At 37.0% G+C, this 27,181-nt stretch overlaps 1 protein-coding gene across 2 annotated transcripts in view; it reads right to left on the bottom strand.

The window, feature by feature from the left end:
• The window catches only part of ITGBL1 (integrin subunit beta like 1), a 255,787-nt gene that overhangs the window by 95,826 nt on the left and 132,780 nt on the right, over positions 1-27,181 (bottom strand). For both annotated transcript variants that reach the window (XM_069467071.1, XM_069467072.1), the window contains one exon: positions 8,898-9,044. In XM_069467071.1, the coding sequence (XP_069323172.1) occupies positions 8,898-9,044 (147 nt within the window). The remainder of the gene's footprint in view (positions 1-8,897; positions 9,045-27,181) is intronic.

The following is a 27,181-nucleotide window of genomic DNA, read 5'->3' as shown; positions in this document are numbered from 1 at the left end:
CTAAGTTCAAAAAGTGTCGGAGAAGGGTCTTGCTGTCATTTTAGCCTGTGACTTGCTGGGTCACATGGCTGGCTATGGCAGAACCCAGACTACGTCAGGGTCTGCTCATCCCCACACCGGTCACCTGCTAGCTCACCGAACTGCAGCAAGATGTTCCTTTGCCATTTACAACCTGTAGGTTTGTGTAAACATTACCCAATACCTAGGTAATAGGATCCTCACAATACTAATCGGACTGCTAAACACTTGTCATTTTAATACTTTGCTGATTTGAATGACTTTGAATAAAAACAATCTGGATTTGTGTGTCTTTTCTCATATTCTGTCGGTAGATAAGTAAACATGATATGAGGGCAGAAAGGCACATGAAAGGACGATAAAGCATTTGTCTTGTTTATGGAAAGATTATCTCGGCAAATTTAGTTACATTACACTTGGTCATTAACCTGGCATTTCCATGTCATAGTTTTGGTGTCATTACAATCCACATTTACAATGTGTGTCCTTCTTACTAACAATTAACCTCATAAGACAATTATGAGAAAAAAGCACTGCAAAGAAGTTGCTATTTTCTGTCTAAAACCTATAACCTATCACAGTCTGGGGAGGGGACATATTTGCCCCAAGGCTGTCTCTCACCACTTTCTTAATCTTTACATGTTATGGAAAGTGAGTTTACTTCCTGTTCTCTACACAAGTTATTCCCTTCTCAGCTCAGAATTTCTGCCCATGCTGTTCCCTCCACCTGGAACGCCCTTCTTTCTAAGTCATTATTTGTCTGATGCTACTCATCTCTGCAGACTCGATTGTCGCTTTGCTCATTTCATGAAGCCGTATTTGCACCTAAACAGAGCAAATAATATCTTCCTCCACGGCCTCTCAAGGCACTCAATGCCTTTGCCCAACGCATTTGTCACATTTATCCCAAATGCTTAGAACAGGGGTCAGCAAACTTTTTCTTCAAGGGGCTAGATAATAAAATTTCAGGCTCTGTGGGCCGTACATTGTCTGTGATAACTACTCCAAGTTTCCATTATAGCAAGAAAGGAGCCACATGCAAACAAGTGAGCATGGCTGTGTTCTAATTGATCTTTATTTACAAAAACAGAATGCAGGCCTACTAGCCCTAGCTTCCTGATCCCTGCTTAGCACACACATACATGGTAGAGTGACCAATAAACATTAGATTGAGTGAATAGGATAAGAAACATCATTTCTGAAAATATGATGCCTATGTTGTCTATATGCTATTGTGTGAATATATATAAAGTATCTATAATTTTGCAACTGTGGCACAATTATGGGCCCTATGAATTTTTAACAACATCTTATGGATACAAGAGGGAAATCACAGGATTCTGATCAGCTATATGACTCTAAAGGCTGGACAAAGTGATGACACTCTGTCTCATTGATTTTCTATTTAAAAGAAGATCTGTTGAGGGTATGATTCCATGAAGATGATAGCTGATAACCAGACCAAATTGTTTCCCACTGAAAGTATGTGGTTTGCCTGTTTATATTGAATAAAATCAGGTAAATAATTGCTAGAGCACCACAGTACAACCTCCACTGTGATTTTAGTTTTGTAATAGAAATAAATACTTTCAGTAACAAAATTGTCATAGTTGTCACACATTTCATTTTAAGCTTGCTTAAAGAAATTGAAATTGAATTCATGTCCAATTTTCTATTTTCATTTCAAATGGATTGTGAAAATATTTGTTGCAGTCTTTACTAGGAAGTTTTCTTAGCCAAAGAATTTCACTGGTTTTCAGCTTACCACATAAAAATGCTGCAAAATGTAATAAAAATTGTCTATTCCGATCAATTCCTATCTTTGATATAAATGTTCTGTTACCATAGATAAAGACTGTTGATGGGAACATGAAAAACTACTCTGTCTTACTTGGTAGTGATACAGCTTTCTGGACTATGGGTTAGAAAAACCTCCGGTAATTCAAAAAATACTATGTTTAATGTTTTCCATTGAATTATTTACTATCATCTTTTAAAAACATAAAAATTTTTAAATTCAGCACCTGAATTTCTTTTTTTCTCTCTGTTCTGTTAAATATAAAAAATAGCAAGAAGAAAGGTAAGATAAAACAAAAGAGGAGAAATAAGCAATATAAATAATTACCCACTGGAAAGGGAAGACCCTGAATAATTACCTTGTAGGAGATCTCTCCTATTTAACATGGCTCTTTTCAATTCTGTTTAGCAACTTCCTTTAATGTATTCACATTATGTCTTCAGTTTAGTAAATGCTGCTTCATCATACAACTGAGAGATTTAATACTGGATTTAACCAAGACCTTCAAGTAGGCCACCCGTTCTGACCACCTGCACCTGTGGCCACCTCTTTGAGAATACTCAATGTCCCAACACACAGAATCCAAGTACAGCATGAGAAATAGAGAAACGATGCTGGAGGCAGTCCATTTAGTTCTCTCTTGATCCCCATCTTTTTCTCTCAGTACTATCTTTAATAAAGTCATAATAAATAACAATTACATTCCTGGGGTTTTATGACATGTAGGATGCATATACAGTTTAAGACATTCTACTGAGTTTTTGTGAAGACACAAGAAAGCAAATGATAAACAGGTTCCTCTATTGCTAGATACCATATTACTATTATGGGTCACTGCATGGTAATAGAGCATCTATAAGCCATAATAGTGAGCACCATTAGTTCAAAGCATGCTCAAAAACACACGAAAGCCTGCTGGTCTCAGGCTAATTTCTTATTTAATGTCTATAACATGCCAAGGTCCAGACTTACGCTTCTGACAAAATACACAAATACATTTCTATTTCTCCTCCTTTGGTGCACACTAAAAGCAGGATCGTTCTCCTGGATAAGGAATAGTAAAGAAGTTAATTTTGCAGGGTCATTTCTTTATCATCTTTGACTATGGTTTATAAAAACTGGATTTAAAACACCACAATTTAGTGCATCACCATTCCAGAGCCCTCTAGCACTGGCAGACATGGTGGATCAATCTACCAGGACACTTTGAACACAATAAATCTGAATCTCACTTGCTTTCTCAAAGTGCTATTGAATGAACACACACCGGGGTGCCTTGTCACCCGAACACTTAGTGCCTTTTCTGCAGCAGTTAACTGACCATAAGATAGTTAATTAGGCCACAGAGGATTTTAAAAATATAATCAAAATCACTATATGTGGTATGGTGCTTAATTGAAAATGTTTGGAGGACTTCAAATTTTTAACTTTCTCTTTGTTCCAAATTAATGACATCTCTGTAAACATGAATAAGGCAAGTAATGATTCAGTTGTCCAAAATCACAGTAAAAAAAAAATATGTTAAAAAAAAGAAAACATGCATGAAAACTACTCTGATAAATAAAATGGGAAAATTTAAAGATGTGCTTTGTCAATAAAAGGGAGAGATAAATTATGACTTCAGCTGAAAAATCTCCAGATGGTTGGAATTTGGCATGCTATTATTCTTTGAAAGTATGTTCATAGGTGAGGGAATTGAAACAATTTGCTTAATTCATTAATTAAAGCATACTAATTGATAAAAATGAGGACACGGTTTCTGTTTTCTAGAAGCTACTATATTAAATAATTATCCTCAATTTATCATTCCTCCTCCAGTTCACACCTTCCCTTATGGGAGTGTAGGGTTATGTGTTTAAGGAACTAGAACATATGCGATACTTCTTAGAATAAGTTTGATAAAAGAAACCAAAGGGCACAGAGGACAGACAACAAAAGCATATGGGATTACAGAACCAGACAAAAAGATGACTTAGCCACAAGGACAAATGATGATCAAAGGCGGCAAACACTGCAAACCACAAGCCTCTGAATAATAATGCCTGCAGATAAATCATTTGTTTTGATGATAATAAAAGTCAATGAAAGGAGTTTGATAAATGGCAAAAGTTTATAACACTAAGAGCAAAATACATCAAGAAGGACTAACAGATTACCTAAACTGTCACTATTGATGGGTGAAAAGAACCTCTCTTCTGCTCCTAGTAGGAAGGTATACTGGTACAATTTTTTCTAGAGATTATAAATTGTTTGGGCATGTTTTTATTCAAAAGACGTAACCTATTTTTATTTAGATCTATGCATTCCATAGAATAAGGATTTATACCCAAATCTGCTACAAGAATGTAAATTATGGTATTTAGAACCTGAATAAAGTAAGAGACAATATAGATGGCTAATAAAAGAGGATGAGTTAAATTATTTTGCTACAACCATATAATGGAACATTATGCAGCAATTTCAATGTTTTTGCAGAATTGTATTTGTAACATGGAAGTATATTTATTATATATTGTTCAGGATATTGGTATGGTAAAAGAATCTGTGAATTATCTAAAACAACAGATCTGGAGTCAGGGGGGCCTGTATTAAAAGTTTTTTTAATATTAAATTGTGCCTCCAGAACTTATTACATAAGATGGCAGACTGTTCAAATTTCCTATTTCTTTTTCTGCGAAAATAAAAATTTTTCTTCCTACCTCATTGTATTTTTAGGAAATTTAACAAAATGCATTCAATAGTCTTAGCATTTTACCTGTTGAATAAGTGCACATAGACTCTGTAGACAGAAAATCTTAAATACATCATTTGCAAAATATATGCATATTTATATTTATTTTGATTTGTATATTGATATTGATAATATAAATACATAGTTATAAACCTCAGCTGTTGATAATGTGATTTGTATTGTGTTTGCTTGTTTGTTTACTTTGGCTTAACTTTATTCCCTAAATTTGGTATGTGGAAGAGAGTATCAGTGAAGAGTTCTACTGCAATAACAAACAACTCCAAAAGGTCACTTGCTAAAAACAACAAAAATCTCTTTCTCCCTCAAGCTGCAGGCCCTTGGTGGGTCAGCAGAGGTTTCTGCTAACCATTCTCATTCAGAAACCCAGGAGAATGGACCAGCAACCATTGCAAGCACTGCAAATCCTCATGCCAGAGGGAAAGAGAGGACAGCAAATCTTTCACTGCCTCATAAGGCTTCTGCTCACAAAGAGACACATGTCACTTTTGCTCCCATTCTTTGACCAAAGCCAGACTCATACTCAGGAGAACCTCAATAATAATAAAAATGTATTTTTAAGTCAGGAAGCATTTAAAACTTACGTGTAGCCTATCATAAGCCATTATAGTTTTTGAGCAGAACATTGATATAAGAATACAGAAAATGGTTCCCCTCCCTACTCCCAAGAGCTGAAATTAAAATGAATAATTGTATAACTATATTGACTATACAAAGTACATCTAATTAAGTGAAAAGGTATCTACAGGAAATAAGGAATAGAAATCAAGGAATTATAGGAAAAATAGATAATTTAGAATCTCATCTAAGTTATTCCCCTACAAGTATCTAAAGAATGGAAAAACAAACACCACATTTACTCACTATTAAATTGGAACTAACCTAACCGATGAGAGCACATGCGCATAGAACGTAAATCAATGGGAGGGAGGAGTGGGCGGGAGGGATGGGCAAAAACCTAACTGGTACAATGAACACTCACTGGGTGATGGGCACACTTATAACCTTGACTCAAGCATTACAAAAATGACCCTTGTAACCAAAAACATTTGTACCCCCGTAATACTTTGAAATTAAAAAAAAAACAACACATAATGATCACACTTAGTCATCACTAGCAGAAGCAAGTAATCTAATTTAATTTTTAATTTAAAAAAAAAAATGCCTTTGCTTGGCCCCTGAAGAGCTTCAGTACATTCTACCAGGAGATTTTTATTTTTTAATTTTGCCCCAGCTGGTGAGCTGATGAGACTATCAGGCTTAGGAACTGATGGGCCTTGTAATTGCTTTCCGCACTCATGTAACCACAGCTGCAGTCTTCATTCATAAATTGCAAAACTAATCCTTTAAAAGTTTTCATATTGGCCATTTGCTTCAAAACATCTAGTGCCAATGAGTTTGCAGACGTAGCACCACGAGGAAAGAAGGGTCTCTGACCACTGGTCCAAGCACTAGGCTGGCTGTAGTAAATTCTTGGTTTTCATTCTCAAAAATCTGTTTTGTTACGGTTCCCTGGAAAATCACTTCATTCATCAACACCTTCATTTCTCTGTGAGGCGACTAGTGAAGCTTATTATTTGTTTGTAAAGTACTGCTAGAGGCTTACATGAACTATAAATTTTTTTCAATCATAATTCTATACATGTATTCAACAACTTCAAATCAAATAAACTTTAAATATACCCTTTTGCTTTAAAATGGTAGCTAAGTAAGTTAGCAAATCTCTAGAAAGATAGGAAACTAGTATGTATTGGAAGAGCAAATCTAGCTGGAGTTTATTAAAGATTGATATATGTAAGTCCACAATCATTTTCTTGCACTTGTTCTATATATTAAAAAATATTAGACAAATGGAAAATCATTGGTTCAAGTATATACTTAAAGTGATTTTCTGTATTTGAGAGATATTTTGTATGCTTAAAAAAATCTTAATTTTCCATTATTAATTTGTCATTTTTCACCTCAAAATATAAAAACATTTGTAAAACTGCATGAACTTTATCCAACTATTTTTGGTTTGAAAAATAAGTACATATCCCTATTATCAATAGTTTCTGTTCTGTTTACTTCTACTAATGACATAACCACTTGAGGTTTTAATAATTTTGCAGAATGCAAATCCCTTAACTTCAATAACGTTTTAAGACATCAGATCACCCTGTGCTTTATCACTTTAAGATAACAACAAAAATCACTGTACCTAAACTTTTCTAAAGTAAATATAACTGGAAGAGTTTCTCAAGAACAAAAATCTATTTTTGAGATAAATTTATTTTCTTTGCCTCCTAAGCTTTTCAATTTGGAGTAGAATCGTCCGAGTATTACAACAAATTTTTGAAAAGATACACATATTTTTAATAAAAAGAGACACTGATTAGCTTTCCTATGTTCTTTTTTTCTTTTTCTTTTTTCTTTTTCTTTTTTTTTTCTTTTTTCTTTTTCTTTTTTTTTTTTTCTTTTTTCTTTTTCTTTTTTTTTTCTTTTTCTTTATTTTTTTTTTTTTTTTTTTTTTTTACAGGGCTGGGCACAATAGATAAAGCTTTTTGTAAATGTAAAATAATTTATTTGGGACTGTAGATTATAAGTATAGGTAAACAAGAGTAGTCTAAAGGATACTAATTTTAATCCTCATTACTTTAAAAGCATGCTAGGCTTACTCAGTGGTATAATGACAATATTATTAACATAAGTAGAACAGTCGTTCCTGTCTTGTGTTATTGGTGAAATATAGGGCTAGTCAGAAATATTTCTGAAATCAAAAATGACAAATTCTACCTATATCCTACTCTCTTATTCATAATCATTAGGGGAAAATATTGGATATGAGAAAATACCTATGGTACAAATAATCTTGGAGACTTTAGGGAGTTTTCTATATAAAGAAAACTATAAGTAATAAAAAAGACAGGCAATGGCAAGGATATGGAGAAATTGGAACCTTCATACAGTATTGGTGGGAATGTAAAGCGGTGTAGCCATTTTAAAGACAGTTTTGCATTACCTCAAAAATGTAAACATAGTGTCAACATATGACCCAGCAATTCCACTCATAGGTAGGAACCCCAAAGAAATTAAAACACATGTTCATACAAAAATTTGCAAATAGATATTCAAGCAGCATTATTCATAATGATCAAAAAGTAGAAACCACCATGTCTGAATGTCCATCAACTGGTGAATGGTTAAACAACTGATATATCCATACAGTGGAGTATTTTCAGCCATAAAAAGGAATGAGTACTGATATATCAGTACTCATGCTACAACCTTGATAAACCCTGCAAGCATCATGCTAAGTGAAAAATGCCTGATGCAAAAAGAACACAAACTTTATTATTCCATTTATATGGAATATCTGGAATAGAAAAATCCATAGAGAAAGTAAATTAATGTTTTCTAGAGGTTGGGGGACAAGAGAATGGGGAGTGACTCTTACGGGGTACAGGAGTTTTTATGGCAATGAAAATTCCCTAGAATTAGATAATGGTGATGGTTGCATAATTCTGTCATTATATTAAAAATACTGAGTTGCATGTGAATTTTATGGTATGTGAATTATATCTCAATAAAAAAGAAAACTTTTAAAAAAGAAAAAAATACAGCATAAAATTAAAGTTCTGCTCTAACATTCAAGTAAAGAAAGTCTTTCTACTTTTCTTCTTTCTTGAACAAAATTTGTAATAACTTCAATTACCAGTTCTTCCAAAAGCATATTTCATATTATTAACTTTGCTATTCTCATGGGAGAGATGAAATTGTATTTCTCATTTTGATAAATCAAAAAGAATGGAACCAGTGTTCCTCTAGATGAAATTTTCCTTCTCCTCCAATTTGTACTGATCTCATATCAAGAACACACCTGAGGCTACATGCCTTCTAAAACAACAAAATCTTGTTCATAGCTACCTGTCTATACAACGCTTTTTCAAAAGCCAACAGTCTTCTCAGAATAATATATTGAGGAGGTTTCATAAATGTCAGTGGACAATTAGATGATCTCATTTAGAAAGCTTTAAGCAAACATCCAAACTTTTTTTTTTAATGTATCATTAAACTGAATTGAACTGAACTGAAATTGAACATACCCCAAAGCGATGAGAGAGTAAGTGAGTGAGTAAGTGACTGTGTATGTGTGTAACAGAGACAGAGAGAGAAAGAGATTTCTTCATGTACTTTCACTCATGGAAACTGGATTTATTATTAGTTCTGAAAAGACTAATAATCCCTCATTCAGGCATGTCAGCTATTTTTTAAATAAGATATATGTGCACTGAATTCATTTGAATCATATGTTAGGAGACAGTGACAAGTCCTGAGAGAGACCTCACTTACCCCTTCCAGAGCAAGGCAGATCCGAGCTTCCCTGACACTTCTTGATACTCTCCTCAGCCAATAGTGGGCAGGACCGTGGGTGCTCACACTTTTTTCCATACCAGCCTACTTTGCAGTCACATCGTCCACAATTACACTGCCCATGACCTTCACAAGGAGAGGAGTAAAAAATAAAAATGTATGCAAAGATAATGAAGTCAGAATTAGTTTCATTCTAACAGTGAATGTCACAAATGAGTCAGGACCTTAATTAACAAAATATAAAACATGCAGGCAAAGGCACATTTTTTCTCAAATTCTTAAACAACTGATATATATTAATTGATTATGGGGGTTAATGAAATGCAACAACTAAAGATAAGCAGTTTAGTAGGGCTATAAACTTGAATCTATCAAAATCCAGATGTAGGTGATTTTATTGGTCTCCTGGGGCCTAAAGAAGTATTTGATGGATTTGACAATTAATTCCCATGGAGGGAAGCCATAGGAAAAGGAAAACTACTTATTTTTGAAGCAAGATTTTTTTAATGAACCATTCAACTAATCTTTATTTATAGAGGTCTCACACCACAGAAAAATTAGGAGCCATGAAATGACAAAAAGCAATGAAATCTATAATTTGAAAAGAGGTCTTTTCCCAGCTTTATTGAGGTATAACTGACAAATAAAAACATATATATTTAAGGTGTATGACATCATGTTTTGATATACGTATGCATTGTGAAATGATTACCACAACCAAGCTAATAAACATATGCAACACCTCACGTAGTTATCTGTGTGTGTGTGTGTGTGTGTGTGTGTGTACCGTGAGAATACCTAAGATCTACTCTTCTCATGAATTTCAAGTATGCAATACATTAAATATAGTCACCAGGCTGTACAGTAATTCCCTGGAACTTATTCGTCTTATAATTCTGAAGGTTTATATGCTTTGACCAAGATCTCCACATTTCCCTATCCATCTGTCTCTGGTATCCACCCTTCTTCTCTCTGTTTCTATGAGGTTGACGTTTTTAGATTCTACATATTAGTGAGGTTATGCAGTATTTGTCTGTCTGAGTTATTTCATTTAACATAAAGTCCTCCAGGTTCATCTATCTTGTGGTAAATGAAGGGATTTCCTTCATTTTTAAGGATGAATAATAGTCGATCCTGTATATCACCACATTTTCTTTATCCATATTCATCTTTCAACAGTAACTTAGGTTGTTTCCATATCTTTACTAGAATAAATAATGCTGCAATGGACATGGGAGTGCAGATATCTCTTTGAGACAGTGCCTTTATTTCCTTTGGATACATACCCAGAAATTGCTAGATCATATGATAGTACTGTTTTCAATTTTTTGAGGAAACTTCATAATGGCTATACCAATTTATATCCTCACCAACAATGTGTAAGTTTTCTCTTTTTTCCACATCTGCCCCGACACTTATCTTTTCACTTTTTGATGAAAGCCATCCTAACAGGTGTTGTGAAGTGATATTTCATTGTGGATTTGATTTGCATTTCCGTGATGATTAAGGATGTTGAGTACTTTTTCATGTACCCATTGGCCATTTGCATAGCTTCTTTGGAAAAATGTCTATTCAGGTACTTTACCAATTTTTAATCTGATTGATTTTTCCCTATGAAGTTGTATGAGTTCTTTATATATTAATATTTTAGATATTAACACCTTATCGGATATATGGTTTGCAAATATTTTCTCCCATTTCATAAGTTGCCATTTCATTTTGTTGATTATTTCCTTTGCTGATGTAGAAACTTTTTAGTTTAAGGCAGTCCCACTTCTTTACTTTTACTTTTGTTGCCTGTGCTTCTAGTGTCATATCCCAGATATTATTGCCAATACCAATTATGTGGAGACTATCTCCTGTTTTCTTCTAGAGGTTTTATAATTTCAGGTTTTGCATTTAAGTCTTTAATCCATTTTGAGTTGATTTTTACATATGGTGTGAATCTAATTTCATTCTTCTGCATGTGGACATCCAGTAGTCCCAACATTATTTATCAATACTATTTATTGAAGAGACTGACCTTTCCCCATTTTGTGCTCTTGTTGTCTGTGTCTGAAATCAATTGACTGTAAATGTGTGGGTTTATTCACGGGCTATGTATTATGTTCTATTAGTCCATGTGTCTGTTTTTATGTCAGTACCATACTGACATATTGATTACTCTAGTTTTGTAATATAATTTGAAATCAGAAAATGGGATGACTTCAGCTTTGTTCTTGCTCAAGATTGCTTTAGCTATTCAGGGTCATTTGTGGTTCCATATAAATTTTAGGATATTTTTATTTCTGTAAAAAATGCCATAGGACTTTTTCATTTTTTAAAATCGACACATTGTACATACTTATGGGGTACAATTTGATGTTTTGATACATACATAGGTTGTATAATGATCAGTTTAGGGTTTTTAGTGTGACCATTACCTCATGCAGTTACCATTTCCTTGTAATGAGGACATTCAAAAGCCCCCTTCTAGCTATTTTGGAATGTACCGCATCTTATCATCTGCACCCTACTGTTCAACGGAACACCTGAATTATTCCATGTATCCAACTGTAACTTTGTAATCATCAACCAACCTCTCCTTGTCTTCCCTCTTTCCTCCCTTTCTCAGTCTCTGGGAATTACAGTTCTACTCTCTGCTTCTACAATGTCAATTCTTTTTTTGTTTTGTTTTGGTTTTCAGATTCCACATATGAGTGAGATCATGCAGTATTTGCCTTTACATATCCAGCTTATTTCTCTTAACGTGATGTCCTTCATGTCCACCCATGTTGTTGCAAATGACAGAATTTCATTCTTTTTTGTGGCTGAATTCTTTTTTGTAGTTACGTGTGTATATGGACCACATTTTCTTTATCCAGTAATCTGTTGTTAGACACTTACGTTGATTTCATATCTTGGCTATTATAAGTAATACTGAAATAAACATGGGAGTGCAGATATATCTTTGACATACTGATTTAATTTCTTCTGGGTATATGCCCAGTAGTGGAATTGCTGGATCATATAGTAGTTCTATTTTTAATTCTTTTGAATTAAAGAATTTGAATGTTTTCTTTTGAGAAATGTCTATTAATGTCTTTTGCCCATTTTTAATTGGCTTATTTATTTATTTTGCTTTGAGTTAAGTTCCCTATATATTCTTGCTATTAATCCTTTGTCAGATGTATAGTTTGCAAATATTTTCCTCTATTCTGTAGGCTGATTTTTCATTTAGTTAATTGTTGCCTTTGTTGTGCAAAAGTTTTTTAGTTTGATGTAGTTCCATTTGTTTATTTTCATTGCTTGCACTTTTGAAGTCTTATTTTTAAGAATCCTTGCCCATATTCACTGGAGTTAAGTGATATGTCATTGTGGTTTTGATTTGCATTTCCCTGATTATTAGAGATGTTGAGCATTTTTTCAAATGTTTCTTGGCCATTAGTCTGTCTTCTTTTGAAAAGTTTCTGTTCATGTCCTTTGCCCACTTTTTGATAGGGTTGTTTGATTTTTTTCTTGCCAATTTTCCTGAATTCTATATAGATTCTAATTATCATCCCTTTATCAGATGTGTAGCATGTGAATATTTTCTCCCATTCTGTAGGTTGTCTGTTTGCTCTCATGATAGTTACCTTGGCTGTGCAGAAGCTTTTTAAATTGATAGGTCCCATTTATTTATTTTTGCTGTTGCTGTGGGTGTTCTTCATAAATTCTTTCCCTAGGCTGATGCCTATAAGAGTTTTTCCAACATTTTCTTCTAGAATTCTTATAGTTTTATGCCTTAGGTTTAAGTCTGTTATCCACTGCGAGTTGATTTTTGTGAGAGGTGAGAGGTGAAGATTCCATTTCAGTCTTCTACATGTGGCTACCCAATTTTCCCAGCACCATTTATTGAATAAGGATTCTTTTCCCCAGTGTATGTTTTTGTCTGCTTTGTCAAAGATTAGATGACTATATGAGGATGGCTTTATATCTGGGTTCTCAGTTCTGTTCCATTGGTCACATCTCTGTGTTGGCATGGATATGGAGAGATAGGAACACTTGTACACTGCTGGTGGGACTGTAAACTAGTACAACCTCTGTGGAAAGTAATATGGAGATACCTCAAAGAGCTCCAAGGAGAACTACCATTTGATCCAGCAATCCCATTACTGGGTATCTACCCAAAGGAAAAAAAGACATTGTATAAAGAAGACATCTGCACTGGAATGTTTATAGCAGCACAATTCACAATTGCAAAGATGTGGAAATGACCCAAGTGCCCATCAATACATGAGTGGATTAATAAAATGTGGTATATGTATACCATGGAGTACTAGTCAGCTATAAGAAACAATGGTGATCTAGCGTCTCTTGTGTTATCCTGGATAGAGCTGTAACCCATTCTACTAAGTGAAGTATCACAATAACGGAAAAACAAGCACCACATGTACTCATCATCAAATTGGTATTAACTTTTCGACACTTATGTGCACATATAGTAGTAACATTCATCGGGTGATGGGTAGGTGGGAAGGATGAGGAGGGGATGTGTATATTCACACCTAATGAGTGCAGTGCACACCCTCTGGGGGATGGACATGCTTGAAACCCTGACTCGGGTGAGACAAAAAATATATGTAACCTAAACATTTGTACCCCCATAATATGCTGAAATAAAAAAAAAAATCCTTGCCCAGCACCGTGTCATAAATAATTCCCCCTATGTTTTCTTCTACAAGTTTCATAGATTTGGATTTACATTAAAGTCTTTAATCCACTAAGAGTTGATTTTTGTGTATGGTGAGAGGTTGAGGTTTAGTCTCATTCTGCATATGGATATCCAATACCACCGTTTATTGAAGTGACTGCCTTTTCCTCAATGCGTGCTTTTGAAACTTTTGTTGGAAGTCAGTTGTCTGTCACACCGTGGGACTTTAGACAGGGACTGAATTGATCTGAAAATCACTTTGGGTGTTACGGATATTTTGACAATATTGATTTTTCCAATCCATGAACATGAGGTATCTTTCCATTTTTTGTGTCTTCAATTTCTTTCATTGATGTTTCATAGTTTTCAGCTAGAGATCTTTCACCTCCTTGGTTAATCTTATTCCTAAGTATTTTATTTTTTGACACTATTGCAAATAAGATTGTTTTCTTAATTTCCTTTTTGTGTATTTTTTGAAGCAGGATCTTACTTTTGGAGTCTCCACACTTAATTTTCATTCATTCTTTACCAAGCACTACAAGCTTAACCTAGAGACTCCTTAGCCTAAAACTAGTAATGTATGTGGAGTTTACATATTGAATACCAGCTTATTATATACAAAAGAGGTCAGGAAAGATATTAAATTCCTTGACACATAGATACAGATTTTGTGAAGAACTGTGATGGACAGTGGTATGCTACAGCAAAAACCACCAACATTATCAATCAAACAGTGGTTTACAATCCTGGTTCTACTACCTACAGGGTGGGGCTGGTTAAATGACAATCTCTTTGAGTTTGTTTCTTCATTTTTAAACAAGACCATAATATATTTTCTATCCACATTTTTTGGGAAGTATATTATTTATTTTAAAATGCTATATAAAATGACCAGCTCTTATTTGTATTCATTTGAGCCCACATTTGTAACCAAGAAGCAGAAAGCATGATAATTTCAACTGAGTTTTTCTTAATTCCTAGTAAACTTGAAGATACTCTTCATTACCGATGCAGAACAAAGGAGATTTCCATAATTGCTGCAAAAATGCATGAAGAATTTTAAAAGCAGTGGAATCACACTTTTAAAAAGTATATCAGGAAAAAGATGGCGGAGTGGTGGTGACGGCCTGAATCTGCGCTCCCGGGAAGGAAGGCATCGATCCGGACCTGCCACAACGCTAGAGGACCGCTCCCACACAGGAACAGCAGTGTGAGTCCACGGAGAATCAGCGTGGGACAAACAGAGCGAGTGAGGTCTGAGGTGAACGAAAATTGGGAACGCGGGACAGACACTAGCCAGCGGAGCGCGGGTCGGATACACCCGCCCCCAGCCGGGGCGGGTGCAGCCTCTCGGGAAAGCGGCTTGTCCTCCTCATTGACCGCCGCTCCCAATTGAATAGAGCCCTGACCCAGGCCAGCGCAGAATCACTGAGGGATACGTGGCGCATTGCAGACAGGAGGCTTTTTTGAGAAATTACCTTAGAACCTGGGGGATCTCAGCTGAGACAGCGCTTGGCGAGGAGGGACGGATCTGCCCCAGGGCAGAAAAACACAAAAGACTCCCGGACAGCAAATAGCGTTGTACCCCGTGCTGCCTTTTTCGGCAGTTCTCCAGCCGGTCACCCCCGGTGCGTGTCCTTGCTGGCCAGCCCCTGGGCAGTGGCGGTCTCTGCCTGCCGGGGAGCCGGTCCCCTCCAGCCCCGGAGCTTGGCAGGCGCCATCTTGAAAGCGAGAGCGAAACGGCTCGGGAGCCAAAAAGTGCCCAGCGGCTCTTTCTGCCGGTGCTGCCTTTTTCGGCGGTTCTCCAGCCGGTCACCCCCGGTGCGCGTCCTTGCTGGCCAGCCCCTGGGCAGTGGCGGTCTCTGCCTGCCGGGGAGCCGGTCCCCTCCAGCCCCGGAGCTTGGCAGGCGCCATCTTGAAAGCGAGAGCGAAACGGCTCGGGAGCCAAAAAGTGCCCAGCGGCTCTTTCTGCCGGTGCTGCCTTTTTCGGCGGTTCTCCAGCCGGTCACCCCCGGTGCGTGTCCTTGCTGGCCAGCCCCTGGGCAGTGGCGGTCTCTGCCTGCCGGGGAGCCGGTCCCCTCCAGCCCCGGAGCTCGGCAGGCGCCATCTTGAAAGCGAAGGCAAAACCGCTCGGGAGCCAAAAAGTGCCCAGCGGCTCTTTCTGCCCGTGCTGCCTTTTTCGGCGGTTCTCCAGCCGGTGACCCCCTGGTGCGCGTCCTTGCTCGCCAGCCCCCGGACAGTGGTGGTCTCTGCCTGCCGAGGAGCCAGTCTCCTCCAGCCCCGGAGCTCTGCAGGCGCCATCTTGAAAGCGAGGGCGAAACCGCTCGGGAGCCATAAAGTGCCGAGCGGCTCTCTCTGCCCGGCGCCCTCCGCTGGTCTCTGAACCAACGTCAGGAGTACGGGATATGCCGGGGCCGCGCTCGGGGTGAAGGGGCAGAGCTGCGCTAAGGCAAAAAAAAAAAAAAAAAAACAACACGAACAAGAAGAATAGGCTCGCCGAACTGTATATTTTATTCTTGGTAAATTTCTTCTGGGTTTTGTTTGTTTGTGTTTGTGTTTGTTTTTGTTTTTTTGGGGTTTTTTCTTTTTTTTTCTTTCCTTTTCTTTTCTTTTTCTTTTTTTTTCCGGTGGCGGACAGCCTCGGCGGGCACCTTTGCCCTCTGGGCCTCTGGCTGCCGCGCCTTTTTGAGCGCGGAGGTTGGATCCCCACCACCCTCGGAGCTGTGCGGGCGCGCAGACGCCATCTTGAAATCCACTGCGAAACCGCCCGGGACCCAGCCGGGCGGGCGTGAAGGGGCGGAGCTGTGCTAAGGCATAAAAACAAAAACATCTAATGGCCGCTCCGGACCCAACCGAGCGGAAGTGAAGGGGCGGAGTTGTGCTAAGGCGTAAAACAAACAAACAAACAAAAAAAAACATTGAGTCGCTGAATTATATACTTCAGATTTGTGTATCTTTCTGCCTTGCGGTGTGGTGAAGTGCTATGTAGTTTGTTTTTGTTCATTTTTGTTGGCGTTTTTGGTGTTTTTTGGTTTGGCTTTTTGCGTTTTTCTTTTTTTTTTTTTTTTTTTTTCTTTTTCTTTCTTTCTTTTTCTTCTTTTTTTCTTTTCTCTTTCGTTTTCTCCTCTTTCTTTGCTTTCTTTCCTTTTCTTTTTTCTCTCTCTTTTTTTTTTTTTTTTTTCTTTTCTCTTCTCTTTCTCCTCTCTTCTCGCCTTCAAACTGTGGACCCACGGTGAGCTTCGGAACGGGCCAGGTCCCTGGCTCTGGTACATACCGGATCCTGAGTAGTCACCCCCAGGGCCGGAGATCTGCGGGCACGCAATTGCCACTATAGAGCCCACAGCCAAGTCACTGCGGAGCAATAGGGTACCAAGAGGCTCCCTGGACGGCCCTCTCCCCTGGTCCACGGACCTTATATAGGATCCCTGCCCAAGTGTAAACACTGAATACTTCTCCAGAAGCGAGAGTGTGGAACCTGATCCCTGGGGACATTGGGCCAAGACAGACTTTTGCCCGTGGGAGCTACAGCAACTCCCCCTCTTGCTAAAAGAAGCAACATACCTAGACTGTTTCACAGCCTAAGAATAGAGCACAAAGAGTCCTGTTAACCAGACTAAACCTATAAGTAAAGATCCAACGACAAATCTAGATGGGAAGGGCCCAGCGAAAAAACACGGAGAGCAAAAAGAATCAAATGGAAAGCTCATCCCCAAAGAGAAATACCAGCTCCCAACCATTTGACACAAACCAGACTCAAAACACCAACATGTCACAGGAAGAATTCCAATTATGGATTATAAACAAGCTGAATAATATACAAGAATCAATGGATAAACAACACAAGGAAAACACAAAAAAAATACAGGATTTGGAGGAAAAATTCACTAAAGAAATTGAAATATTGAAGAAAAACCAAACTGAACTCCTAGAAGTGAAGAATTCACTCAGAGAGCTACAAAACACTGTGGAAAGTCTCAAGAGCAGGGTAGATCAAACAGAGGAAAGAATCTCAGAAATTGAAGATAACTCCTTCCAACTAAATAAGTCAGTCACAGAGATAGATCGAAAAAGTAAGAGAAATGATCTGAGTCTTCAAGAAATGTGGGATTATGTGAAGAAACCTAACTTGAGAGTTATTGGCATTCCTGAGGGTGAAGAAGATAACAAGCAAGGGTTGGACAAGCTATTTGAAGACATAATCGAGGAAAATTTTCCAGGCCTTGCCAATACTCTAGACATACAGATTCAAGAAGCTCAAAGGACCCCTGGGAGATTCATAGCAAATAGGAAAACACCACGCCACGTAGTCATCAGGCTGACCAAAATATCCACTAAAGAGTCACTTCTCCGAGCTGTAAGGAGAAAGAAACAAGTAACTTACAAAGGAAAACCCATCAGAATTACGCCAGATTTCTCAGCTGAAACCTTACAAGCAAGAAGAGGTTGGGGCCCCATTTTCACGCTTCTGAAACAGAATAATGCCCAGCCTAGAATCTTGTACCCAGCTAAGCTAAGTTTTCTATACGAAGGAGAAATCAAGACATTCTCAGATAAACAAAGGTTGAGGGAATTCACCAAGACAAGACCAGCCCTCCAAGAAGTACTCAAAAGAGAATTATACACGGATCAGCACAAGAAAGATCCACGAATGTAAAACTACTCAAGAGCTAAAGATCAAATTCCAGATACCACACTGGCCCAGGAGAGAAAACATCACAATGAAGTTCTACCCAACAAGCTGAACAAAAAACTGTCTCACTTATCAGTTTTCTCAATAAATGTGAATGGCTTGAACTCCCCGCTCAAGAGACATAGACTGGCCCAATGGATAAAAAAATACAATCCAAGTATCTGCTGTCTTCAAGAAACTCACCTAACCTGCAAAGATGCATTTAGACTGAAAATAAAAGGATGGAAATCGATATTTCAAGCAAATGGTAACCAAAAGAAAGCTGGTGTGGCAATCTTAATTTCCAATAACTTAGCCTTCAAACCAACAAAAATAATAAAAGACAAAGATGGCTACTACATACTGATTAAAGGCACAATTCATCAAGAAGCCATGACTATACTCAATATATATGCACCCAACCTAGGTGCACCTAGATTCATAAAGCAAACCCTACTAGATCTCAACCAAATGATAGATAACAATACTGTAATAGCTGGAGACTTTAACACCCCACTGACAGTACAGGACAGATCCTCTAAACAGAAAATAAACAAAGACATAATGGACCTCAATAGAATGCTAGAACAAATGGGCATGGCTGACATCTATAGGACATTCTACCCAAAGTCCACAGAATATACATTCTTCTCATCAGCTCACGGGACATTCTCTAAGATTGACCATGTCCTAGGACATAAATCATGTCTTCAAAAATTCAAAAAAATAGAAATTATACCATGCATCTTCTCAGATCACAGTGGAATAAAAGTAACAATGATCACAAACAGAAACCCTCACCCTTACTCAAAGTCATGGAAGCTAAATAACCTTCTCCTGAATAATTATTCTATAAAAGAAGAAATCAAGATGGAAATCAAAAATTTCTTTGAATTAAATGACAATGGAGATACAACCTATCAAAATCTATGGGATGCAGCTAAAGCAGTCCTGAGAGGAAAATTCATATCCATAAATGCCTAGATCAAAAAGACAGAAAACATGCAAATAGACAACCTAACGAATAGACTCAAAGAGCTGGAGAAAGAAGAACAGAACGATCCCAAACCCAGCAGAAGGCGAGAAATTACTAAGATCAAATCAGAACTAAATGAAAAGGACAACAAAGAAACTATAAGGGAAATTAATAAAACAAAAAGTTGGTTCTTTGAAAAGATAAACAAAATAGACACACCTCTGGCTAGACTAACCAAGAGCACAAAAGTAAAATCCCTAATAACCTCCATTAGGAACATGAAAGGAGAAATCACAACCGATGCTACAGAGATACAAGATATCACCTATGAATTCTACAAAAATCTTTATGCACACAAACTGGAGAATGTGGAGGAAATGGACAGATTTTTAGAAACACATAGTCTTCCCAGGCTCAACCAGGAAGAAATAGAGTACCTGAACAGACCAATATCAAGAACTGAAATCGAAACAGCAATAAAAAACCTTCCCAAAAAGAAAAGCCCTGGTCCAGATGGGTTCACACCTGAATTTTACCATACATACAAAGAAGAACTGGTGCCCATCCTACATAAACTATTCTCCAATATTGAGAAGGATGGAGTTCTCCCTAACACGTTCTACCAAGCCAATATAACATTAATACCAAAACCTGGAAAGGACACAACAAAAATAGAGAACTACAGACCAATTTCCCTCATGAATATAGATGCAAAAATTTTCAATAAAATACTAGCAAATCGAATCCAAGTACTTATCAAAAAAATAATCCACCACGACCAAGTGGGCTTCATCCCCGAGATGCAGGGGTGGTTCAACATACGTAAATCTATAAATGTAATTCACCACATAAATAGAAGCAAAAACAAAAACCATATGATACTCTCATTAGATGCAGAAAAAGCATTTGACAAAATTCAACACCCTTTTATGATAAAAACGCTTAACAAAATAGGCATTGATGGAACCTACCTAAAAATGATACAAGCCATATATGACAAACCCACAGCCAACATCATACTGAATGGGGAAAAACTGAAAGCACTCCCACTTAGAACTGGAACCAGACAGGGCTGCCCATTGTCTCCATTACTTTTCAACATAGTATTGGAAGTCCTTGCGAGAGCTATCAGGCAAGAGAGCAGAATCAAGGGAGTCCAAATAGGGAAGGAAGAGATCAAACTCTCACTTTTTGCTGATGATATGATGTTATATCTGGAAAACCCCCAGGATTCAACCAAGAGACTCCTGGAATTGATTAACGAATACAGCAAAGTCTCAGGCTACAAAATTAATATACACAAATCAGAGGCATTTATATATGCCAATAACAGTCAATCGGAAAACCAAATTAAAGACTCAACACCCTTCAAAATAGCAACAAAGAAAATAAAATATCTAGGTATATATCTAACTAAAGAGGTAAAGGACCTCTATAAGGAAAACTATGAAACACTGAGAAAAGAAATAGCAGAACTTGCAAATAGATGGAAAAATATACCATGCTCGTGGATCGGAAGAATCAACATTGTCAAAATGTCTATACTACCCAAAGTGATCTACAGATTCAATGCAATCCCTATTAAATTACCAACATCATTCTTTACAGACATAGAGAAAATAATTATACACTTTGTATGGAATCAAAGAAGACCCCGTATAGCAAAAGCAATTTTAAGCAACAAAAACAAAATGGGAGGTATTAATTTGCCAGACCTCAAACTATACTACAAGGCCGTGGTTCTTAAAACAGCCTGGTATTGGCACAAGTGCAGGGACACAGACCAGTGGAACACAACAGAAAATCCAAATATAGAACCATCCTCATATAGTCACCTAATTTTCGACAAAGCGGGAAAGAATATACTCTGGGGACAAGAATCCCTATTCAACAAATGGTGCTGGGAGAATTGGTTAGCCACTTGTAGAAGACTGAAACAGGACCCACAGCTTTCACCTCTCACAAAAATCAAATCACGGTGGATAACAGACTTAAACCTTAGGCGTGATACAATCAGAATTCTAGAAGAAAATGTAGGAAAGACTCTTACAGACATTGGCCTAGGCAAAGAATTTATGAAGAAGACCCCCAAGGCAATCACAGCAGCAACAAAAATAAATGAATGGGACATGATTAAATTAAAAAGCTTCTGCACAGCCAAAGAAACAGTCCAGAGAATAAACAGACCACCTACAGAATGGGAAAAAATTTTTGCATACTACACATCAGATAAAGGACTGATAACAAGAATCTATTTAGAACTCAGGAAAATCAGCAAGAAAAAATCAAGCAACCCTATCAAAAAGTGGGCAAAGGACATGAATAGAAATTTTTCAAAAGAAGATATAAAAATGGCTAACAAACATATGAAAAAGTGTTCAACATCTCTAATCATCAGGGAAATGCAAATCAAAACCACAATGAGATATCACTTAACCCCAGTGAGAATGGCCTTTATCAAAAAAACCCAAAACAACACATGTTGGCGTGGGTGTGGAGAGACAGGAACACTAATACACTGCTGGTGGGACTGCAAACTAGTGCAACCTCTGTGGAAAGCATTATGGAGGTATCTTAAACAGATTCAAGTAGACCTGCCATTTGACCCAGCAATCCCATTACTGGGCATATACCCAAAGGAAAAAAGGTCATTCTGTAACAAAGGCACGTGTACCCAAATGTTTATAGCAGCACAATTCACAATAGCAAAGATGTGGAAACAACCCAAATGCCCATCAATACATGATTGGATTAGTAAACTGTGGTATATGTATACCATGGAATACTACTCAGCTATAAGGAATGATGAAGATACAACATCTCTATGGTTCTCCTGGAGAGAGTTGGAACCCATTATATTAAGTGAAGTATCCCAAGAATGGAAAAACAAGCATCACATGTACTCACCAGAAAATTGGTTTCCTTGATCATCACCTAAATACAAACCTGGGAACGACACCAATTGGACATCAGACTGAGGTGGGGGGTGGGGGAGGGGATGGGGGTATGCCTACACAATGAGTGCATTGCACACCGTTTGGGGAGTGCTAACACTTGAAGGTGCTGACTCGGGAAAGGGGGGGTGGGGGAAAAAAATATGAAACTATTGTTTTTAACTTGCACTGTTCACTTAATAATTTGTCATGAATATTTCCCATATTATTTCATATCATTGTACAAGAAATAATGTATACATTATGAGGACATACTGTATCTAACAAGATATACTGTTAGACTCTTTGATTCTGTAAAATAAAAAAAAAAAAAAAAAAAAAAAAAAAAAAAAAAAAAATAATAAGTATACAAAGATGGCTGCTTTTGAAAGGAAGTTGTTCTTCAGGTAGAGCTGAAAAACAGCCCACTTCCTCTTAGATTTCAACTTAATAACTTATGGTTTGGATGGCATATGAGTTATTGTTGTAAAGAAATGACCTCCGTTGACTTATAACTTTTTCTCTCTGTATATAAAAATAAGAAAACTTAAATCCCTGGAAAATTATTCAGATAATTTTCCCAAGGTGAACCTTCTTATTCCACTTTGTGCCCTCCATCTGTCCTAAAAAGAAACGAGAAATATTTTCACCATAATGGAAGGCAATCTTTGTCTCCCACCAAGTTTCCTAAGGTAAAGAATTCTCGAGAAAAAATGAGGGCTCAGATGGAAAGTGAGCAAAATAATAGACAAATGTCCACTGACACTCTTCTACCTTTCCAATACTTTTCAAACCCATTTTATAAGAGCCATTCTTTTAGGAATAAAGCTTTTCAAACCATTAAAAAAAAAAAAAAAAAATAAATAAAAAGTATATCAGGTACAATGCTAATACATGAAAACCCATGCTATTTTGTCTTTGTCAGCTGACATTAATATATATCATGCAATATGGAAATTGGCCTTTAGTGAAGTCTAGACCCTTTTATCAATATTCCCTGAGGTTTTTGAGTCCATCTTCTGAGTCCAAAAAATTTGGAAAATATACGTTTGCAGAAGCTTTTCACTATCTATTAGCCTGTGTTTTTTGTTTGTTTGTTTGTTTTTTAGAGACAGAGAGACAGGGTGTCACTCTGTCACCTAGCCTAAAGTACAGGGGCATGATCATAGCTCACTGCAGCCTCAAACTCCTGGGCTTCAAGCAATCTCCCTGCCTTAGCCTCCTGAGGAGCTGGAACTACAAGCTGAGGCAAATGCCCAGCTAATTTTTTTCCTATTTTTTGTAAAGTCAGGGTCTCATCATGTTGCCCAGGATGGTCTCCAACTCCTGGCCTCAAGGGATCCTCCCACTTCAGCCTCCCAAAGCGCTGGGATTCCAGGAATGAGCCACTATGCCTGACCTAACCTCATTCCTTATGGAGAAAGTCACAAAATCATAGGTCAAAGTGGGATGAGATATTAGGGATCACTGAATCCAAATTTCTCATTTAACACTGAATTCAATCCAATGATCATTTATTGAGAACCTGCTATGTAACAGTCTATTGAATAAATTGCTGTCATCATTAATCCTCTGCCACAGAACTCAGCATTTTAAAGGAAAAGAAAATTGTGATTATTAATAAATATATGATTGTTAATATGATCAGTTAGGCCTTGGAATATGAGAATTTTTCTTACAATGCTTTATACTTATTAACAATTATATTTCATAGGTTGTTGGGTTCTGTGGCTTTTGCTATGTAGCTGTCCCAGCCTAAGAAGTACTTATCCTTCTTCCCAACCTACATGTAAGTCACAACAAACTTTTCAAACAGAACTACATTGCAAATGCCTGCATAAATAACAGTTTTTAACACATAAACCTTTAACATTTAAATTACAATCAATTCTGCTGTTTCATAGGAGTCAATGTCTTTGAAATTTTTGAAGACAAGTGGTTTTATTTCAGGGACAGTTAGATCTGCCATGAGGAAACTAGACAAAGTACAGAACATGCTGCCATTTGTGAACGACTAGTTGACACTTTAACAATAAAACTGAAAAACAGTTAGATTGAAGGAGGAAAAAGCTTCTCTATACTCAAAGTTTAAAATGCTTGTGAAAGTTAGAACAAAACATCTAGCAGGTGTGGATGCCCAGAAATCCTTACCTACCCAAGGGAATGCCACCTGTTGTTGTGGTCCACCTGAAAGGCAGTGACACATGCTCCACACACAGATTCACACCCCTGGGCAGTAGAATGAAGCAGAAACTCTGGGGACAAAGGTGTGGAGGGAGACCAGTGGCTAAGGGGAGAATGTTCTCAAGTTGCATCGTTGGAACACATGTACAAGAGCAGTAATTACTTCCTAAGGTTCACTTACATGTTGACATACAAAAAAAATATGATGGAATAAAACAAATCCTATAGTCAGTAAGACGTTATTAAAAAAAGATTTTTAGAGTAAGAATCTGATCCAACTAATATCAAAGGAAGTCATATTAATTGTGGAGGCCTTAATAAAATGTTTAAAAATGCAGATGCTCTAGACCTGGAAGAAGAAATCTCTGACAATCTTTTACCTTAATGCTCCCAAATTCACTGTTTTCTTATTTTCCTTGGGCAGTTTTTAATTCTCTGAACTTTTCCCCCAGCATAATGCTATTAAGGCTGCTTTATTTTTATATCCCACTGCTATTTCTGTGCTCTGCCATAAACACCAGGAGGGAAATAGAGCCTACAAGGTCCCACACCACTATTTCCTGTGCACTTAATGCGGCATCATGAACATTCTCAAGGATTACTCCTATAAATCCATGCTTCACCTCCAGCATTGTCAACTCTAAGGAAGGTTGGGAAGAACATATATAATGCGTCCTTACTTTTGCCGTGTATGTGATGACCCCTAACTTCCTGGGCTTTCTACCTCAGCCTTGTAGCCCAGCCCTTGCTTTACCTATTAAAACACACCTGTAGTCAACTGGGATGAATTTATGAGACAGTGCCATTGCTGTGATTGGTTGTAGGATGAAATGCTTTGCCCCAAAATAAGAAACTATCAAAGTGGGAGAATATCATTTAGTTCAGGATGGCCACCCTCTTCCTCAAATCATCCACTTCTGTGTCTTCTATTCTTTGCCACCAGGATTTAATATCAACTGAACAAATTCAAGCTAATGAAAGAAGAGGACTTTAAATATGAGTGAAATTAAGTCAGCCATCCACAATGAATGAAATTCCTGAAATTCAGTGAATATATGGTGAACAGTTTACATGACAATATAGTGGCATAGGATGTTTTTGATGTTTTATTGTTTAGGGAAAGTAGGATTTCCTAAATCAAATATCCCAATGAAGATCATAGAAGAAGCAAATGTAAAATAAATGAAGGAAGGTTTCTATAAATATACTATACTATAATGAAAAATAGTATTGACAATGGTATTGCCTAATTTAAATGTTTATTAGAGATGAATTGATAGAAGCTTAAAACATAAACATAACTTTTACTTTCCCAGTAATGAAAATTATATCCTGCGTCTTTCAAGAATTCAGTCTCTTGCTGACACAATATATTTCAGAACGTCAGAGATCCCACTTTAAATGAAACTGTACATTTCCAAAAAAATCTTTTATGATATTTAATCAGTAGAGTTGGAAAATCACTTAGCAATGCAAGGTATTGATACCAGATTCTGAAGCAGGTATTGAGCATTTCAGAGAAGAGAGGAAATTATAAGATAAGACTGCAAGTTTTCTTCTAGAGTTACCAGTTTCTCAATTCCAGCATAAACGTTATGCCAAAGAGGGAGAGAAGGGATCATTTGGTAGGGATAAAGTCAAGAAGATGAAAATGTTTGACTTTGATATGTAAAGAAGAGTTTAGAAATAATGAGATCTATTTAGCACCAAAACCCTATAGACTGCCATGACATATTATATGAGTGTCTTTCATAAATAAATAGTGAAAAGGTCATAAAAGAAGAAATTAGTAGACATGTGTCCTTGATCTAGATGTGCCACTATCCTTTCTGGGCCTCTTCCCAATTTACTTTATCTTTCGCATGAAAAAACTAGAAAAAGAAAAATTTACCACATTGATCTGAAATACAATGCTTCCATGTTAGTTTGTCAAATTTATGTGTACGTTAAACCTGCAGGAGTTCATTTCAATGCTTCTAACAAGTATTTCTTTAAACCATGTAGGCAGAAAATCAACAAATAAAGATGAAAGATACAGACTGTTGTTGTTTATCCCTGATATCAAACATCAGAAGAATTCAAATGAGAGAACTGCTCTCAAAAGATCTATACCTATTTATTAACACACACACACACACACACACACACACACACACACAAAGCAATGGAAGAACAATATAGTGCTCAGTGTTGGTATAATCTACCTACTCTAAAGGTGGCCACAACCCAATCTGCACCACCCAGACAGGAAGGTTTACTGTGGTAGCAGCTATCAAGTGGTTTCAAGGCCATGCTGACAAGGGAGGAGCTATACAGCTTCTCATGCTATTGTAGGAAAGGGCATTGGCACTAAAGCTTATTTTTTATTTATAACCATTGTGCTCTTTTGAGTCAAGCTATCCAAACTCTAGAAATATCAGTCCAGGACAAATGTAGTTGCATCTTAGCATCTATTCCAGACTAACATTCTTCGGTTGTAGAGTATATTTCTTTCTATTTTTTTTTTTTTTTACTGATTGACAGTTTTCATAGGTTGTAGGGTATATTTCTTTCTTCATAAATGATAAAAAAATGCCCATGAATTTGAATCTGATATTTATAAGCAGCTGTTTACAAAGTAACATGAAGTCCATCAATAGACAAAAGCTTTGGGGAATAAATTAGATATAACTAGTCCCTGTTATTTTATAAAAATTCATTCCATATATTGATTTTCCTTTCAAGACAATGTAAGCTGAATATACTTAATCATCTCCTTTAGTTTCATTCCTTAACACTTTGGCAATCCACAATGACAAATTTTCCCACATAGTATAGTTCTAGCAAACG

This window comes from Eulemur rufifrons, chromosome 4, assembly GCF_041146395.1.
Source record: "Eulemur rufifrons isolate Redbay chromosome 4, OSU_ERuf_1, whole genome shotgun sequence".
NCBI lineage: Eukaryota > Metazoa > Chordata > Mammalia > Primates > Lemuridae > Eulemur > Eulemur rufifrons.
Note: the sequence above shows the minus strand (reverse complement) of the source record. Positions and strands in the feature narration are given on the sequence as shown.